Source organism: Thermobia domestica, chromosome 18, assembly GCF_964235325.1.
Source record: "Thermobia domestica chromosome 18, izTheDome1.hap1.1, whole genome shotgun sequence".
Classification (NCBI taxonomy): domain Eukaryota; kingdom Metazoa; phylum Arthropoda; class Insecta; order Zygentoma; family Lepismatidae; genus Thermobia; species Thermobia domestica.
Genome location: NC_137471.1, coordinates 64681783 through 64699211, shown reverse-complemented (window position 1 = coordinate 64699211; position 17429 = coordinate 64681783). Strand labels below are relative to the sequence as shown.

At 35.0% G+C, this 17429-nt stretch overlaps 1 protein-coding gene and 1 long non-coding RNA gene across 7 annotated transcripts in view; one reads left to right on the top strand and one right to left on the bottom strand.

Moving 5' to 3' along the window:
* Positions 1-17429, bottom strand: part of LOC145674881 (uncharacterized) — a 73710-nt gene that overhangs the window by 24046 nt on the left and 32235 nt on the right. The window lies entirely within an intron of this gene.
* The window catches only part of LOC145674880 (serine/threonine-protein kinase ICK-like), a 118314-nt gene that overhangs the window by 89218 nt on the left and 11667 nt on the right, over positions 1-17429 (top strand). For 5 of the 6 annotated variants that reach the window (XM_081745128.1, XM_081745124.1, XM_081745125.1 and 2 more), the window contains exons 9-10: positions 5757-5957; positions 7528-7704. In XM_081745128.1, coding sequence (XP_081601254.1) covers positions 5757-5957; positions 7528-7704 — 378 coding nt within the window. The remainder of the gene's footprint in view (positions 1-5756; positions 5958-7527; positions 7705-17429) is intronic. The other variant, XM_081745129.1, reaches the window with a different exon arrangement.

Genomic DNA, 17429 nt, shown 5'->3' with positions numbered 1-17429 from the left:
AGAGAGGTCAAAGGGAATGATTTCGCGGAGTCAAGTTTATCAAAACACCTAAGGGAAGACAGATGTTCCATAAGCAAGGTAAAAATACTTCACAAGACTTCTTCGCAAATTGAAAGATTTACATATGAATCTTATTTTATTAGAACTATAGAACCAGAATTAAACCAAGACAATGCTATATTAGATAAATAATGGGATTACATAATTAAATACGAAAAGTTTCATAAGTCGTACGTTTTGAAATCTTCAGTATAAACAACTAAAAAGTTGTATAAAGCGGACTTAGGAATTGACAACACTGAAAAAAATATGAATTCAACGATAGACAATTGTAAATTTAACACGACAAATACATGCTGTTGAATGTAATGAAAACTCAACTCATGCGAATACAAATTGGTTTTGTTAATTGGAAAAAAAAAAAAAAAACTGTTATTGCGTTAAAATAAAAGTACATACGGGGTTCTCAAACTATGATTACCTATTACTTGGGGCCCAGAATATATAGTGTTGATTAAAAGGGAATACTGTACAGGAAAACTCTCTTGCATTTGACATAAAACCGATTAGGCCACTGTTTGTATTTTCAGAAGGTTCTTTATTTCACAATATCGAAAGGCTTCACAACGGAAATAAGAAATAATACTATTTATTCCTATAACTAGGAAGAAATACAAATGATTGTCATTGCAACACTAACCACCAGTTGCCAATTTACGGCGCATATATTGTCAACCCTCCTGCGTGTGCCTTTAATTTTGGGATTGCGTAGCTCAGTTACACAGGAAGATTGTCCTCTGGACATTATCTAAAATGCCCAGGAAATCTTAAACTTAACATACAAACTAGAACGGGTAAACGCTAATAACAACTCAGGTGTTTAATTGTGACAATTCATGCATTCAGATTCTCCAATCACTGTTAAGTGTAAAATGTGTGTGAATGTAGCGAATATGTAAAACAAGCGTCAGATCACAACCTAATAAATTCTGGTTATTTCTTCACTTGACAACAGGTCTAGATAGGAACACATACTTTGGGTGTTGTTGGTTCTCTCCTCCGGATAACGTAGAGCTCGTCCTCTGTTCTATGATGGCCTGGATGGAGTTAGTGAATTAACGATGGTCAGACCTTAAACTTGGTACTGCCATCGACCGTGATAATAATAAATGTTAACTCTCGACTGAATGATACTCAACTCCTTTCTCGTTCTCTCGTTCTTATGTTCTCCCACGATTTCTTAAAACATGGTCTTTTTATTCCTTTTTCTCGGCTGATGAAACTGCTACATCATCCATCGACATCTTTCGGTGTTTACCCATCTCATTGCCGAAACTTGTGTTTCTTCAATGTCATCAAGTGATCGAAATCTCCAGACACCTACATCTGCAATCTGACTATTTTGACATATCCAAAATCGTGTGTTTTTTGTTGACAAACATTTTACAAAACCTTTTACATTGCATTTTATTGTTTATTGTCTTCATTAGCATAATATTGCTACATTCTACTAATGTCTGTTTTATTCTTACTACATCCAAACAAAACAATGTGTGTGACATAATTTTGAAATATTCATCATTTTCTTATAAACTTAACCTATATTTAATTTTGTAATAATCTTCATCCAGTTATTCATCAAATTTTAATTACAATCATTCCGTTCAATACGGATGTATTGACAATATATAAAACTAAATATAGTCATGCCTATAATGACAAACTTCAAGCGCTCCGTTTCAAAAATTCTGGAAAAATGGAAATATTCCTAAGCAAAGACCAGTCCCAAAATATTTTCTAAATATTTGCCACTGTTTGAAATTACATGCAACTCAGAAATCGAAGGGAACAATTAAGATTGAAATTCTGCGATTTAGTCTAATGCAGCATGTTTAAGCGAGGACATTATTAAAAAAATCTAAATTGAAATATAGCGTAATATGAACCCAGTGATCAATTTGTGGGTACCTTTCCCTCCTGTTCCAACTTGAAGTTCACGGAAGTATTAGATACAAATCAGACAAAATGGATTAACATTTGGGATTACATAGCATCAAAATAATAATAATTTATTATTTTTTTTTTTATTAAATACAAAATTAGGAAAATACCTCTGGTTTTGTCCTCCCGTCCCCCTAATTCTCCAACTTTGTATACTAAACTTGACTTCAGCAGTAATGTAAACATTCAATAATGCGGGCCCTCTAAGAGACATAAGTTTGGAAGATTTTAATAATTAAATGTTACGCGAACAATGAAAAAGTATTTATCTATTAACATTTGAAGTTGGGGGCCAGTACCCCCTATGCCAAGCCCCCTGCATCACCATCCAAATGGAAAACATCCGTACATATATACGATGATAAAATATGTATGTCATATGTGTTTTTTTTAATTTGTTTTTGTATAATTTAATACATTTTATTAGCATCACGAAACTTGTGATACTTTCGTAAGAATTTGTATTTTATACCCGAGGTCCACGTTTGTGGACCTACACTAAATACACGTGTAGCAGAAATGCTACTATGCAGATCAAAAAATATAAAATTGCTACTACTTCTAGAAGTATTAGGTATGTCTCAAAAAAAAAAAAAAAAAAAAAAAATGCTTGGCTATTTGTTTTCCGCTCCACACTAGCCATCTTGACTCAGCATTCATAGAAACAAAACAAAAGACATGGAAAAATAATCAACAAAGGTGCCACATTGTGACAAATTTTTCAACTAGAGAACCCAGTAATGCGATTTTCGCGCACAGATACCCAGGAATTAGCAAATTAGCAATGTGTAGGAGCATAACGTTCGACAACTCAGGTCTACGTATGTTAACGAAGAGGTTAAGAAATGGAATAATTAATATTGTTTCATCATTATCTGTGCGAAGTTTACAGTCACCTATTATATAAGACTGGACAAAGAATACGGTAGCGTACATAAAAGGGAAATACAGCTTACATGTAGCTTTGGGTAAATATTAGGTGTGTAATAACAACTCTCCGATTTCTTCGGATGGACATTTTACCGACAATAATATCAGCCGAAAGAGAGATCTAAATATAGGAGAAGAAGAAAACTTAGCCCGCACTTAAGGCAGCTAAATGTTTTATTTTGCTTTATTATAAATGAATGTACATAACGTATAGTATTGCGAAATTTATATGTAGTTTGGTATAGTTTTCGTTATTAATCAGTTCCTAATATTTCAATTTATTTTTGGACTGCAAAGTGTAATTTCATGTAGTAGTTTCAACAGTGTAATATACTGTAAAACTAGCCGGCTTGACAGTTTGTAATGTATTACAGTTCAGTACGTCAGTGAACACTGAGTTTAGTAGAGGATGATTTGTGTACCAAAACACAAAAAGATTCAGACATCTAACTCATTTATGCGCCGATTTGACAAAATGGCAGATTAAAGTAACATCGTTTCAGTGAGAAATATGAGGGGCGTTCCATATTGATGTACACTTTATTTTACATTTACAAGAACCTTTATATCTTGGCAAATACATCCACTTTCTCAACATAGTCTTCATTAAGAACTACACACTTGCGCCACCGATGTAACAACTTCTTTATGGCCTTTGCGAACCACTTTTTCGGAGTCTGTCGCACCCACATCAGACCAGCGTCTTGCAGTTCCTGGAAGTCGGCGAAATTATGTCCACGCAGCGGTTTCTTCAATGCCCCGAGTAGGTGGTAATTAGAAGGGGCCAAGTCAGGAGAATGAAGTGGGTGTGGTAGCATCTTGTCGTGTTGCAGGAGTACACCTTTTGCCCATTTTCCTGGTGGTTTCCTCTGATTTGCACGGCACAAACTACGAAGCGTTGTCACATATGAGTCGCTGTTAATGGTGGTGCCGAGTTCTAGCCAGTCAATGAGGATGATTCCATCCGTGTACCAGAAGATGTGGCTATGCGTTTGCTTACGGTGGGCTGTGTACGGAACTTCTTTAACGTGGGGCCGCCTTTTTGCTTCCACTACATTGATTGGGCTTTGGTCTCTGGCTCATGGTAGTGCAGCTAAACGCCAGTCGTCGCCAGTAACAAGTTTGGACATGAAGCTTTCTGGATCCTGGCTGTAGCGTTGCAGATCACTGCTCACCTCCTTGCGCTGTTGTCTTTGTGCTGCATTCAGGGATTTGGGAATCCACCTAGCAGACATCTTACCCATCTTAAGGTGTTCGTGCACTATGCGGTGCAGAGTGATTCTGGCAAGTCCTGTGGCCGCCTTCAATTTCGTGAACATGATGCACCTGTTGTCCTGAAAAGGCCTCTCCACTCTTGAAATGCTCACTGGTATTGCCACAGTCACTTTCCTTCCAGAACTAGTTCCCTTCTCAGTTGATATGCAGCCACTTTTCCAGCCGCACACCCAGTTATATACGGTTTTGCGCGACGGTGTGCACTCTCCATACACTGCCACAAATCGCCTGTGGATTTTCGCTACAGAAACCACGTTGTCCAGCGCTATCTTTGCTGATCACCTTCCATGTTGTCCGCTCACGTACTTATAGCTGTGGTGAAATGCGCCGTAGATTCCAGTGATTACACTTCTCTGTATTGTTCTTCCACCTGAAGGCAGACCTAAGTACTACTTCCGTCCAACTGTAATGACGAGCTCAATGGTGGACCCTGAAAGAAGAAGAAGAAAAAAAAGAAAGTGTAAATCAATATGAAACACCCCTCGTAACTGCTGTATTGAGTAAATGTTACATTTTATTTATTCCTTATTGAATATGCGCCAAGTGAATACTATGTTCCTATTCGAATAAACATGATTAAACATCTGATAATTCTAACTATTGCAAAAGACTAATTTGAAATCAAATTATCCTTTTTAAAAACATATTTTTCCGTTCCTTTTTTTTTAATGGCAATTCTACTTTACGCAATTCTCATTAATATTAGTAAGTATTTATTTCCTCCTACGCTTATCTTTCTGCGTAGTGTTGAGAAACTAAAGAACTAACTCATTAAGTAGCCACTGTAGGAGGAAAACCATGTATGAAGGAAAAGTCGTGATACACATATCTTAATATATGTTTTCCAACCTTCATTTGTTCCCAGATAATGGTTAGCTCTTACTGTGAGGAACTGATTATTTTCATTGACTGGCGCCAGTCATTCTGCAGAATGATTCAGTGACTGGCATCCAATTTCTATTCATGTTTTCTGTATTAGTATTTAACTCAGTAAAAAGATCAATTCTGCATACCAAGAGTTAATGCACTACCTGAGAAGAAATGAAGGTTATAGTGCACTTTATAAATTATCGTCGGTTGCCTTTCCCATTTACATTTTTTTCTGTATATGTTTTCTTGTGAAGGCTAGATTTTAGAAATATGGAGAAAGATAGCAGGGAGGTTATTGAGGAGCTTACATTAATGTAAATACATTAATGAAAATCATTCCAGGAGATGCGTGTTATTTGTTGCTTGGAGAAAAAAAGTTTACATTTGTGATAAAAAGGGGCCTTATGACCAAGTAAACTGATATACTACGTAATCAAATAATCTGATTGTAATCTATTTAAAGAAACTTAAAATACCGTCATTGGCTCTATACCACAGTTCATTAACTTACCAACAACACTGATCATAGTTTTAAAATTCAATTGTGTTTGGTTTAGATGAATGTGAACTATTGTAGAGATTAGGTGATTATTTTTCTTATTTTTATAAATTGTGTGCGCACTATCTCATTGACGAGAGTCGTACTTTAAACAGATTTTTTCTTCTTTTTTTCTGCATAGGTATCCGTACTTTCAAGTTGGACAGAAACTTGGGATAATAAACCAGGAGTCTGCAGCAGTTACCCAGCCTAACAGTATTCTGAATCAAAGTGTTGTTCCAAATTATGGACCAACTTATAATAATTACAACCGCTCGGATTCTCGGCTGGAAAAGAAATGGGGCCATGATGACAATGACGATGAGTTCAACGATATATTAGGGTGAGTACCGTATTTCTAGCGGCAAAATCTAAAGGTTGAAGGCCAATTGTACATAGCAATATTGTGATTTTTGACGTGAGCTGAATGTGTTAAAACGAGTCATTTATTATTGACGGTAGGTATAAAATTTTTGAGATTATTCTTGCTCGTACGTGCTTAGAGAATCGGATACATTAGCTGTGAAAATTCGTTTTGATTCAGTATTTGTTGTGATTTAATTTTAATTACTGATGAATTAAAATAAATGACGATACTTCTCTTCAAACTATTTTTATATTCGTTTTATTCATAATGATTGTTTTTTTTTCTGTTATTTTGTCTTAACTCTCAAATAAAATTTATTTGACTGAATTTGAACTGAAGGAATCTTTGCTTTAATGTAATTTTTTTTTATATGTTTATAGTCAAACATTATTTTTTTATTAAGTTTTATTGATGGTAAGTTATTACTTTTAAATTCATTACAGTTACTTACTAATTTCCTTCTCAGTGCACATAAATAATATTTTGCCTAAATAACGACGCATTTTCTAATTTGTGGAACAGTTACATCACATATTAAAATTTTATTTTACCAATCTTACTTGCAGTATTGAAGAGAATTGTCGTCATTGTTGTTTATGAGGGCACACGATATCTTAATGGGAGAGCATCCAACCTCTAATACGAAGTGTTGCAGGTTTGATTGCTAGCCATATATGTTAGTCGTAGGCAATATCTAGGGATCCTAACATCATTTTCATTCTACAGATCCCTTCATTATTTACTTGCATTTATCTTACATCTCCTTAATGTAGGAAGGACAACTGAGTCATTGTCTATGATATCATTTCGTACTTTATATTACTCTTGCGTTCATTCGCACGATTTTAATTTTTCGAAATGTTTGAGTCAGTTCATAGCATTTGTGCTTCGCAGTCTGGAACCTTGAGTTCGAATTCCATGTCGGGTTTTTCCATCTTTTTCTCAATTTTACAAGACGAATAGCGGGATGGTACCTCTATTATATAGACTTTGGTAAACTTTCAGTTTCCTTTTCCTAGATGTTAAATAGCCTGTCGTCTACATGTGAAACTAATAATAAGTTAAGAAGGTTTTATTTACGCGAAAAGTATGTATCATTATTATTCTACAGCAAACGTTTACTTGAATTAATATTAAATAATTTCCTGTTGCAAGGCCTTTCATACGGTTAATAAACGGATTCTGCCAAGTATCTATTTCAACATTTGTTTCAAATATGTGTTGTACCAACTGCATAATTTAAGTGTAGAAAGGGCCAGATACTTCTGAAAACATACAGCCCCGTGGTTAGCCCCCGCGGAGATTAATAATATTAGAATTATTTGACTTAGCTTTTGTGCTTAAGATGGATTTATTTAGCTCACGCTGAACAATATGTGTTATGTACATAGCTTTAACGATAACAGTTTTTGTATGCTAATTTACTTGTATTTGGTTTTTGAAGATCATGCTTCAGTGATATATTGAATGTATCAGCCATTATTCGTATATTAGCAAGGCGGAAAATGTTTTAGAGACTTAATAGAAGTTTGTGTTCGTTTCTTAGGAACAAACGTGCTTCTGACGTGAGCATGAGAGGAAACCACCTGTATCAAGGAGAGATGTTTAAGGATGTTAGGCCTAGTTGGAACCCTCCTATACAGACAAGAAGAAAAAGCAGTGCCAAACAACATTACATGAACGTGGCTCGATATGTTGCAGGGCAGAGCACAAATCTAGCTAGGCAAGAAGCTATATTGCTCCACATCTACTTTACAATGTTCATTTCTTGCATAGAATATAGGAGCTAGTGTCTAGAAAGCTTGTAGTTTCCTTATTAAACTCGGTAACTATAGTTAGATAGGGGCCTGTGTGTTGTATGCCATAATGATTAAAAAACGAACTTTTAACAGTAGTTTTAATATATATCATTAAGAAAATGTAAGTGTACGGTTCTCTGTTCGCATTTCTCGTGTTTTGTTTGCATTAAATGTAATTTCATGCAAGTTTATGAAGCATGTTAGCATGTCTCTGTGAGTTTTCCTTTTCTAACCAAAGAGCAAGTATGGAAAACGTGATTTAACTGCTTGTCAATATAAATTGATATCTATTTTCGCTTCTCCGAATCTTTTTTTTAAAAGCAATTGCTCAATGTAAGATATATTGTACAGATAGACGAATGTAAGTTATGAATGCAAGTTGTATGACATAAGGAACATAAGCACCAGGGTTAAGGAACTTGTCATGGGAAGCAAAACACAATGATCCGAAAAAAATCAGACACAACTAGTTATTTGAAAATCAGCTTAATTTAACAAAATACATTTTACACACTTCGAGAGTACCGCTTTAAAGATCGATTTTTGAGCCTTTTTTTGTGAAGTAACAGGAAAAATTGGTGTAGTATTGCCAACAGTTTCTCTCACAAAAATATAGCACAATAATTGCTTTTTTAAATGTCCAACATAAATGTAAGAATAAATGTATTTCTACTCTATCCTTATACTAATCCATTGTTACAAATGTAGTTACTTTTTCCAGTTCTCGTAGGAATTTTTTTTTAAAACTTATGATTTGATAACGATTAATCACAATGCAATCGAAATACGAATGCACTCGGCAGTATAGTGTAACATGAAGAATACAGCATAGAAGCGAGTGAAGAAATTCTGTTAATACTTATCAGTTAAATATATCAGGGCGCAAAATTTCAAAGTTAGACACACTCGCCAATCCAAAAATGATGGTCGCCAATCTCTCACGTACAAATTATGAGAAGTCCCCGTCCCCTCCCACACACACGGCCTTTGGTCTGACAAAGAAAGATTACATCAGGGCATAAAATTTCAAAACCAGACAATTAGATTCAGGATAAACAATTTTGAATTTGACAATTCATATACATGTTAAAAAACGGACTTCACTTTCCACGTTTGTTGTGAAGACTTTATATTCGGTGTTTTCTCTCACTCAGTAACAGTTATTTTCGTACGATACAGAAACGTACGATACAGTTATTTTGCGCCCTGAAATATATTATACAACTATCAAAATACGTAATGATGAACAATGTCTCAGATCATAAACCACATTGTTTCATAGTACTTTTTAAGTACCAAGCTGCTATAAGTCCAAAGTTTGATAACATTTTTTATTCTTCTTTTTACATTGAAGGTTGTAAGGGAAGTGAATTCACAGACCTCCTCTTAATTGGTAAAGTGATGTAATTAAAATTTTGAACAAACTTTTTATTCAACAATTTTCACAAACTTCCGATTAGGGATATACTATCTAAGGGTAGGGATATTATCGAAGAATTTTATATAATACGGTTGGAAACCGATACCTATATAGAATTCTGAAGTTTATTCTAAAACGAAATAATCGAAATTATAATTTTATAATAGTTATGACAGTAGATGGCTTGAAATTAACTATGTTTTAATATTCTTACGTGTCTATAAGTTGGTTCACGTGTAGTGCAAATTAGCAGAGGTAAGGGTCTTTCCAAAGTATTTGCATGGTTAGTGCTAACATGATTGAAATCCATAAGTGAGATTATTCTGTAGTTATTTCGCCTAGCCCTCATCTTTTTTCGCTTTTAAGTTTTGTAAGAAATATATTACTGCACAATTAAAAACGAATTGACGTATATTATTTTCTTTTTTCTCTAAGTTTGTGATTTTTTTTTTTTTTTAATATTTATTGAAGAGCACACTGAGAATATATATAATAGGTAAAAAGAAAATGCTGAACAGTGATTGATGCGAAAAATGGAGCAGAAAGAATTTATGATAAAATAGAGATCAGAAACAGTTGATGATCCAAGAATGTAGCTACAGTACTTTGGCGAAGTAATTTTCAATTTGTAACTTCAAAACTAAATGCACTAATGCGTCTATGCACCAAACAGTGGGAATCATTTAGGATATGCAACTAACCCTACAGCTTAAAAAATCGTAGGAAAGTTTAGCATAATATTATCAAAATCCTAATAGTTGAACTTACTAATTCAAACAGGCTAATTCTTACAACCAATTATAACTAACAGAAATTGTTATATGCTACCTCCTCAGATCGGGCTTGATATTATTCTTCTATATGACTCTTTGGTAGTATACCCAGAAATCTCTACCAAATGCTTCCCTGCTATTCCCTGAATTGAAGGCTTCCCGTTTTTTCGCCTGCTTCTGCTCATATTTTCTTCCAAGACTTGATTTTTGAAAGCCGTAAACCCATGTTCATCCAGTTAATCAGCATCTAGAGAAGGTTTTGAATGGAATAATAAATGCATTTCCCTCGCTATTAATCTAAAGTTGTACAACTTTGTTGATTTTATTTTATTCATCACTAGAGGGGCTAGATATTTAAATCTACTTATCTACTCTATATTATTATTATTAAATACAATGTTACCAGTTGATCTGTCTCTGTTTTACTTCATATCTATATTTACTGCCAGACCAATCTCGTTACAGATAGTGAAACAATGGATATGGCATTTAACATTTATTTTAACAGACCTTCGTTACATGTATTCAATTTTAACATGCCGAAACATTTTGCAGAATCCTTAAAGAACAACTATTCGTTAAAGTATGTATTTTATTTATCTGTTTATCTATTATCTTGTGTTTATCTATTATCTGTCTATCTGTATATTTATCTTCTCAATTGATGTAAAAGATTATCTCCTGCATTTCTTCTCCCTCTATTTTCTACATATCTTAATTGTATATACGTGGGTTATTCAACATGTTTCCGTAAGCTGTAAAAAAAATTACTTTTTAAGATACATTTATAAACTATACATACATGTGTAGGTGGGCCCTTCCTCATCTCTCCCCAGCCCCCGCCAACTGAGCTTTGTGGTGGACAAACACCGTGTTCGTAGGTTTTCTCGGGGTTCTCCCGTTTCCTCCCACTTTCTTCATTCCACCATTTCATTCATTATTCATCATCACCGTCTCCTTTAGTCTAACCGGCATAACCGTGGGACGTAAAACTCAAAGATTTCATTTCATTTTTCCTCATCTCTCCACGTAATCTCCGTAGAGATTGGGGCATTTGTTTCACTGTTGCACCAAATTGTTCAAACCGTTTCCAAAAAATCAGAGCTTTGGCTATTTAGCATTCTCCTCACATTCTTCTTCACCAGTTGACAGGAGAACAGGTCACTTATGTCGAACCTGAACTCTTCTTCAGAGAAACGCAATTCGAGATAAGCGACCTGGTCTCTTGGCGATAACGCCCACCCGCACGAAACACGCAAACAAGGTACAAAATTGAAGAATTAGGGTGGAAACGATTGCCTTACTCTTCATACAGGGCTCATAGCAAGTCACTTTTTTTTTTTTTTTTATAACTAAAAGTTACTTTTTTCAAGTTGGTCAAAAGTTTTTTTTTTTTATTTTTTTCAAATTTGTCACTAAAAGTTACTTTTTTGGGAGGTAAAGTGACTTTTTCGTGTGATTTATGTTTTGCATTGACAGTTTTCTAAGAAAAATATTATAAAAATAAATGGGAAAAAGCAGAAACTTGTTACTCATTACTCTTCTGAAAACTTCAGTACTTGCTGCTACATGTGAAACAGTCAGCTTTATTCTCACTTCAGCTTTTATTCTTTCTAAAACACAGTGGATGGTTGGTGGATGCTTAAGCTCTCAAGATGGAGTTGAGAACCCCTCTGTGTCTATTCTTTCTTCTGTCATAATAGACTTTCAATTTTCTCTCGTAAGAGTTAACAGTCCGCTCAACGTTGTGTGTGTGTGTTTGTGTTTGAGTGGTTCATCATGTTCGTCTTGTGTTATGCTTCTTGTGTGTTCTTCTTACGAGTAGGTGATGAATTTGAATATTTCATGGCTTTGAGAACTCTCAATGCTAAGTTAAATATAATGTCTGGGATGAAGAAATTCGGAAATAGGCCAGAACTGGTTCCACTTACACAGAAGCTTCTTACATCTGCTAAGTCTGCTTACCGTAAGTACAAAGCATACTTAAAAAATCTAAGAAAGGCGAAAGCTCAAGAAGAAGAAGTAAAGAAGAAACAAAACAACAAAGAGAGAGGTGATGGAGAAACTGACAAAGGAAAAAAGGGGCATGATGAGATTTTGCTCACTTTTTGGTCACTTTTTCGTGTGCTTTTGGTCACTTTTTCGTATACTTTTAGTAACTTTTTAACTATTTACAAGAGACCATACCACTATGAGCCCTGTCCATACATCCTCTAGTTAGTGCCGAGCTACTTCCATCTTTTCCGGTGTTAAAGTCTGCAAGATGAACATTTCGAAACAGATGAAGTAGTGAAGCGGAATGTGAGGAGAGCCAAATGGCCAGGGTTTTTTTTTTTTTTTTTTTTTTTTTTTTGCAAAGGATTGCGACAAATTGTTACAACGGAGAAACAAATGCGTGAATCTCAATGGATTATGTGGAGAGGTGAGGAAGGACTCTTCTACACATGTATGTGTAGTTTACAAATGTATATTAGAAAATAAACATATATATGTTGAATCTTTCACTTAGTTCATTTTAATTAATTAAAGAACGTAAGGAACACCTTTTTTTCTTTTTATTTTCAGTAGTCACGTGTTACATCTTGACAGATTTACTGTGAATTATCATCTTCAATATATTTCGGGGAAAACTCGTTTCTCATTCTCGGGCAGCGATGTTTTGCAGATTTACATGCTTGTATATCATTTTGTTGTAATATTGTTTCATTGCTAACTCACAAAAGTGCATAAGAAAACAGTAATCACATAGCTAATAAAGAAAACTTAAAAACAGTCAGCTTCAGTTGTTTCATGGTAACCGGTAACCTAACTTCTTTATCACAAATTATTCACAGTAAAAGCAATTGTTTACTTACAGAACCCATTGATTAATCCACTTTTAAATTTCATTGAATTTCACCTATCACTTGGGAAAACCAGACTAAATACAGAGAAATGAAATTTAAACAGCGAATGGGATGCTATGATTACCTTTTACATTAATAAACACTGTTAGTGCCATTCATATGTACCATTCATGAATATTTTAGTATAGAAAAAAAGTATAAGAAATCTCTACTTGTTAACTGGCAACTATGACATTTAAAGTTATAAAAGTAGAATAAAGTATATATTCACTGCTTCCACTGTTCCTATTTAATTTTAAGTGTTAGATTTAATTCAGTGTTCATAGTGGGTTTTGTACACAAGAAATTGTTTGTAATATTTATAAATGGTTTATGTAGTTAGGTACATATAAAAAATTCAAATTCGTAATAGATAATTTAACCTGTTTGCTAACATGACAGTAATGAAATTGATTATTTTCTGTTTTCTCTTAACTCGCTCGCTACACGCTTTGTTTTCTTTCAAGCTTACAGATTTATTGTCAAGTTGTACAAGTGAAGTTTAGCAATGAAGCAATAATGGAATAAGGAATAGGAATATGTATATTTGCAAACATCGTTCCTCGAGGATGAGAAACGGCCCGTGATGGCTCAGTGGTAGAGCGTTCACCTCTGGTGCATGGGGTTCCTGGTTCGATCCCAGTTTGCGCCAAGTGAACTTTGTGGTAGACTAATATCATGTGCGTGGGTTTCCTCGGAGTTCTCCTGTTTCCTCGCACTTTCTTCGTTCCACCATTTCGTTTATTTCTCATCAATCACCGTCTCCTTTAGCGTGGGACGTAAAATTCAAAGATTTCATTTCATTTCTTTTCGAGGATCAGGAACAAGTTTTCGTCGAAATATATTGTAGGTGTTAATTTACAATAAATCTGTAAAGATTAAACATATGAGTTAGAACAGAAAAAATAAATTTGAAAATTAAAACTGGTTTTCTGTAGGTTTTTCAGAATGAACAGTAAACATTTTGATAGTAATATGAATTACTCGGAATGAGAAAGTTCATTTTCGATATTCACGATTCGACATCAGAGCTATTTGAAAATAGAGTTTGTTTCTTGTGATATCAGGAATTACTTCCAGAGATCGCGTATGCAGTACCGTGGCATCCTGTATTTAAAAAAATAAATAAATACATAAAAGACATATACTGATCCCTGATCCCATACAAAAGCAAAGTAAATTAGTGATTCGGAAATAGTGTTTGGGACATTATGGCATACAATAAGCATGTTATCCTCTACTAAATTTAAATAATGGTGGCGTGCATGGGCCATGCTGCATGTACTAAAAGAGACGCATAAACAATATCCGTACACTTAAAGATACAAGTAGAGAGCATTGTTTGGAATTATTATGTCAGAGTAATGGCCTTCGTGTATTCTGCTATGAATGTGCCGTCTTTGCAGATGTATTTATACTTTTGCCTTTAGTTTAAGAATATTTTTACTTACTGTATAAACAGATGTAGCAGGTAGGTTGCTTTTGTTAGTTTTCTTGGAATGCAAGTGCTTTTACTAATATTATTTAGTTGGTAAGTAACTTTTGGCATTATGTGAATATTTAATTATAGGGAAGTTGTATAATTTTAAAATTAAGGCATGTTATTTTGTGTATTCAATTAGTACGTTCAGTATTAGAAAGAGAGAATTGCGCAAAATATATACAAATTATCACGTTAATTATAATAATTTACGCTCAACTACAATGCCAGCAACTTAAAGTACAGTACAGTGTCTGGGCTCCAAAATTTTAACTGGAAAGCGGCCAGTATCATCTAAGACGAAAAGCTTGAGTACGTAAATCAACAACACAAGTATAATCATTATTAAAAAGAAATTAGCTAATATCTTTGTTCGTGAATATGTGAATAGTTTATTCTTATTAAAAGGAGAAGCTCTATTAATAACCTATGTGTTTTCTATTCAGTTCAGGGAACGGGAGGCACGGTGGCTCAGTGGTAGAGCCGCTTACCTCTGGTGCGTGAGGTTCCTGGTTCGAGCCCTGGCCAAGTAAGTTTGTTGTGGACATCGTGTATGTGGGTTTTCTCGGGGTACACCCGTTTCCTCCCTCTTTCTCATCCCACCAATTCTTCCATCATCATTCATTTGCTTTAATCATCGTCTCCCTTAACCAAAAGGCATAATAGTGGGACGTTAAACATTTTTCTATTTAGGAAACGGTCTGGATATCGTAGTGGTATCGGCACGGTAAGCTGGAGACCCGAGTTCGATTCTCGGAATAGTCGTGCATTTTTCACTCTTAGGGTATATGTTTAGTTCTGTTTATTAGTATCAGGGAAAGAAAATTGATTTTTAGATGGTTGGGTTCACACAACCATATTTCTACATGGACAAGGGTGTCTGGTGACAGGCTGTTGAGTATTGAATTTTGACAATTCCGTATCTCATATATCCTTTAAACCTTTCGTCTTGTGTATGACTTTCATTCATGTTTGGTGAACCCAGCTGAAATTTGGTACCCCGACGTTCTATGTTCTGTTGGGACTTAAAGAGCAATCCATATAAACAAAAATTACGACAGTGTAATATCAACATGATTAATACTAAATCTTTGCCCATATTTCATAGGCAAACCTGTATATTTCGAGCAACACATCATTGCTTTTCTTCAGGTTACAAAGACAAAAATTCAAATCATGTGAACTTTCATCTAGAGAAAAAGGAACGTTTTCGAGTGAAATACGAACAGCAAATGATGTGTGCAAAAGATGTGTGGTACAGCAGCTATATACCTTTTAAGTTATTAGCCATACACATTCAGTCACTAACGTTTAACATGATCCAATTTTTCTATACGTCATTGTACTCTGTTGCCACCAATGAACTAAATCATGTGTTTTTATAGCGTCTTCTAGTTCATCAGCAAGGAGACATTTCTTTCCTTAAAGAAGAGACTGTCGTACGCAACACACACTACCTACGACCTCTCTGTTTCAACTAAGCTGTAAGACGGAATAGACATGTACGTGAACGCCAATTCAGTTGTGAGCCTTGAACATCTGCGATAAAATTGACTATTCTGTCAAGTGTGAGGTGCGGAGTGTGAGAAGGTTTTTGAACGCGAGAAAAGTTGTCCCAGTGAAATACACAAAAAATGACGGAAATGTGCGGTAATGTCTTGATGAATGATCGTCTTTAAGGAAGTGATGCACCAGTTTAATGTGGTAAGAAGAAGTATGCACGGTAGCGAACATTCCAGTCGATCCATATTTGTGTCCGAGGCATCACATTTGATATTTTTGTATGCATGTTTTCCTCAGATTTCAATATTTCTTCTAAACGAAATCATTACAGTGCATTTTCGTTACAAGAAAATTTGTTCCAGATGGGTCCGTCGACTGCTGACTGAGGAGCGCGAAATCCAACGCATGGCAGCTGCCTTGACATTTTTCAGCCGCTATCACCAGAATGATGATAGACGGTAAGACATGAGTGAGCAATTCAACGCCTGAAACCAAGCTAGTCAATAAAGTGGATCACTACCAGGCCGAAATTCTATGACAAGAAAGCACTTGGCATGTGATAGGTCCTGGCAGGAATAGGAAATTGATTTTCTGCGACTTAGAGCAAGGATAAATGTAGAGGCGTGTTTTAAAACGTTTCAAAGGCTCCGTCGTGCTACATCATGTTCGTCGAGGCTGTTGTTTTTGGCTGGTGGCATTATTTTGGTCTTCACATAGTCTTCACACAGCTCGTTTCACTTGGGATATACTGGAACGATGTAGTTGTAATACAGAATGATTATAATTGATTCCTCGGGTTTGAAAGAGTTATATTAAAATATATATAACATATAAAAACGGATGATACACGAAAATATACAGCAACTGTCCAGATTTGAGACATATTGTTACAAATGTTCGATATGACTTCCTTTTGTCACACGACACACATTTATGTGATAGTCTAATTCTCCCCACACGCGCTCTAGCATATCCCTTTAATGGTCGTAAATGCAGCTGGCATTTGTCGCCATGAGCCAAGTTCACGAATATAAGAAAGTTATTTCGTTCCGCTGTTAGCACAGACATGTTGTATTAATAGTTTACGACATATTTCACTTTGAATCCCAAGTATCATTTATAATCACTCTGTATATTCAACAATTCGTGTTATAACCTGGATGTGGCACCCAGTGATTATCACTTTGTTTCCGAAGTTTATAGGCTTCCTTTCTTTATAGCACTTCTTTATTGCTGGTGAACTCGAATACGGTATTAATGTGCATCTATACACACATGGTTGAACATATTGATAGCAACATAGTACAATAATCACAATGGAAAAGCTAGTATTACGGTTTGATAAATGCTTGAATGTGTATGGCAAATATGTTGAATAAATAGAATAAGATGTGGAATTTCTGCACTGTAAGTATTTTGTACACATCATCGTTTGTGTTTTACACAAAAACGTTCCTTTTCTTCTGGATAATCCTTAGTCTCGATTCACGTGTATTACGATGGCCAGCTACGCTCTTCCTTTTATGCATGAAGTTGAAGAAAAGAACAAATCCTACATTTTAATCATTTTTATTCACAATCCGGATAA